This window comes from Phaseolus vulgaris, chromosome 7 (genome assembly GCF_051622355.1).
Source record: "Phaseolus vulgaris cultivar YP4 chromosome 7, ASM5162235v1, whole genome shotgun sequence".
Taxonomy (NCBI): Eukaryota; Viridiplantae; Streptophyta; class Magnoliopsida; order Fabales; family Fabaceae; genus Phaseolus; species Phaseolus vulgaris.
In genome coordinates, this window is record NC_143504.1 from 26121922 (window position 1) to 26125474 (window position 3553).

General features: G+C 39.4%; 1 protein-coding gene across 1 annotated transcript; it reads left to right on the forward strand.

The window, feature by feature from the left end:
• The first annotated feature begins 414 nt into the window (after positions 1–414).
• On the forward strand, positions 415–981 carry LOC137817309 (uncharacterized). The gene has a single exon (XM_068620562.2). It carries the CDS (start codon positions 415–417, stop codon positions 979–981), a length of 567 nt encoding a protein of 188 aa, XP_068476663.2.
• The last annotated feature ends 2572 nt before the right edge of the window (positions 982–3553 follow it).

The window sequence follows — 3553 nt, forward strand, 5'->3', positions numbered from 1 at the left end:
GGGTGAGTAGGCTTTGTGGGATTCAAAGTCACCTTCTTATGTATGGTGTTTGTGTAATCTGTGATTGATTGCATAGTGAAAACTCAGTGGTTTGACTGAGGACTGGATGTAGCTCTGTGATTGAGTGAACCAATATAATCTCTGTGTGTAATTCTCTCTATCTCATCTCTCATTAAACTGTTTGTATTTTCCGCTGTGATAAACAACCGGTTAAATTGCAACTTTACCCGATTAAATTTCTAATACCTGTTTCTGTTTGGCTTTTGAATTGGTTTTTTGAACTGCTTTCGTGTATTTTTTTTAAAGCTTCATTCTAAGCAAAGTATTTGTGAATTGGCATCAAGAGTTGCTTCTTGAAAGGTATTCAAGTTTTCTAATTTCCGGTTTTTGAAAATCTTTTTTATGGCTGATAAAATGCCCTTTGGGGAAGGAGCCTCAATAAACAGGCCACCTTTGTTTTGTGGAGTTAATTACCAATTCTGGAAAGTTAGAATGAAGATTTTTATACATTCAACTGACAAAGGCATTTGGGAATCAATTGAAAATGGTCTTTTTGTACCTCAAATTAAGAAAGACAATGTTTTAGTTGATAAACCTTCATCTGACTGGACAGAGGCAGAATCTAAGAAAGCTAAATTTGATTGGATAGCTAAGAACATTATAACATCTGCTTTGAGTAGTGATGAATTTTTCAGGGTTTCACAATGTAGCTTGGCCAAAGAAATGTGGGACATCTTGGAGGTCACACATGAAGGCACAAATGATGTAAAGAGAGCTAGGAAGCATGCTCTAATCCAAGAGTATGAACTCTTCAGAATGCATAAGGGGGAATCAATATGTGATGTGCAAAAAAGGTTCTCTCATATTGTGAATCACCTTATAAGTCTTGGTAGGAAGTTTAATAAAGAGAAACTCAACATCAAGGTGCTGAAGTGTCTTGATAGAACATGGCAACCAAAGGTGACTGCCATTTCAGAATGAAAGGATCTCACCTCATTGATTATGGCATCTCTTTTCGGCAAACTAAAAGAGCATGAAATGGAGATTCAAAGGCTTGTTGTTCAAGAGAGTGAAGACAAGCATAACAAGAGCATAACACTCAAAGCTAGCAAACAACAACATGTTTCCAGTGTAAGTGAAAAGGAAAACATAAGCTTTCTATCAAAAAAGTTTTCTACATATCCAGCAAAAATTTTAAAAACTCTTTCTATTCCTCCTATTTTCATTGAAAAATATTCTTTTTCTCACAAAAAATGTTTAATGGTTAGAAAACTACTTGATAATGAAAAAGAAAGAGAGGAAAAAGAAAAGAGAGAAAGAGAGAACGAAGTGAAGATAGAAAGAGAAGCAACAGAAAAGAAAGATAGGATAAATAATTTTTCTAAAAAGTTGATTAATATTGAGCCCAAAGGAAAGGAGTCTAATACTAGTATTTTCAATATCTCTTTTCTTTATTCAAGTATATTGTTTAAAAATGTTAATCAACTTAATACTCTCCATAGAAAAAATTATTTTCATCATAATTGTCAAAGTTTTCAAAAAAATTCTCCTATGGATAATTATCTACTTCTACCTTTGTTTATTCACATGTTCGAATACAACATAAATCATCTTATAAACATCTTTTGATTCAAAATGATGGGGATTTTGTTGTAAGTCAATGCATGAAAGTCAAGCCTTCTTTAGGACATTATGATACAAATGTTTTAAGTCACATTATTCCTAAAGAAGCTTGTGATGTTTTATTAAAACGACCCAACAATTTTCACCATAAATTTATTTACCAAGGTTGTTTTGATCAAATTACTTTCACTAATAAAGGCAATAGGTTTGTTGTTAGTCTCTCTATGCCCTCACAAGTAATGGAAAACCCATTACAAAAACTTTTCATTTTTTACAAATCTTTATCTGAGGCTGCATAAAAAAAAATTTAAATTTTTTAGAACAATCCTGTGAGGAGTTACTTGATGCGAACCTTTTATACGGAGCTAAACCAGATTTGGTTCAAACACCTTGTGAAGCCTTGCTAGTAATACACCAGAACGCTAAAACATTGAAGCAACTTCATGAGGTACAAATAATGAAAACACCGTATATATTAGATGACCATGTTACCATGACACAGAAAATTAATTGCATACTTGTATCACCTAATCGAGGTAATTCTTCTTCCTATTAGATTTTTTCTTATTCTACGTTGTTTTCTGAATTTTGTTTGGTGTTCTATTTTCCTACCTTAGGAAATAAGAACCACCATAAAGGTACATGTACCTTCTAGTCCTCGGGCATTGAACGGCCTCAGGCGTTGACCAAAGTCAACATGGTGGGACCCCGAAGGTGGGGTCCGCTGGAAAGTACAACAGGGCAGGAAGGAGTCTCCTTAGGCTCATGGGTAAGGGACCCCAGGAGGGGGCGACACCAAAGCAGGGCGTGGAGTCCTCGGGCCTCGGCACCTCAACAGTAAAAGTGGATAAACAAGGTGGTTTTCAAGCCACACCCCAGTTACCAGTAGGGAGAGGCCTAGATTACAAGGGACCCGTGCATGGGATGTAGGGACGCGGTAGTACGCACCATCGTTAAAGAGCCACTGGGACAAAGACGACCCGTAAAGGGTCACATACCAGGGGTGATCTGCATGCATGGCACGTGAGTAGGGTAGGGAACTCTCAGGGCGGATGACTCAGAGATTGGATGCATGAGTTGGCATCCAAGCAGTCATCCCGTGCCAGTTGCGCCTCGGCAGGGAAGTCTTACGCACTAAATGGCCCTAAGTCTGGGTGCTAGTGTCGTTAAGACACGCCTACAAAATGCTTAAGTCATAGTAATACAGAAGGGCAAAGACACTAAAGGTATTTTATGATTGACAACAGACATAACCAGGTACGTTTTACAGTTTACAAGATTACAAAGAGAGAGAGCACATAGTGATTTCAGAGTTAGAGTTTGGTGTTCATTGCCCGAGAGACTAACTTGACCGTCAAAGTGCAAACGGCCGCGAGGGTTCTTGGAAGCGAAGGCAACAGAGATGCACGAAGACGTTAGGTCAATCGACGGGAACATTCGGCGCCCACCGTGGGGCCCGATCTAAAACATTTGTCCCAACCGCAAGAAAGTTTAAGATTCCTCAAGAAACTTTGAAGATTCATCAAAACAATTCAAGATTAGTCAAGAAACGTTCAAAGAATGAGGAATACCAGGCAAAGCTCTACTACACATGTTAGAAGTGAAGGTTTGACCCTGCAGTAGGTTATGGAGATGATGCAGGGCCTTCAGGAAGCGATGACGGCGTCAAGGGCTGAATAGGAGTGTATCGAGATGGACCTGGCGGCATCGCAGACAAGAAATAAGGAGTTGCACCGCACCAAGGAGGAGTTGCGGCGCGGGCTGTGAAACCAGGCAGGGAGTCGCGAAACAGAGGAGTAAGAGTGCATCACGCCTCCCAGAGAGTTCCCCGTGCCTTTTTCGCAGGCAATGATGGATGCGGTGATACCATCCACGTTCGTAGGGCCGAAAGCTACGTTCAATGGTATGGAAGATCCAAAGGCTCATCTCA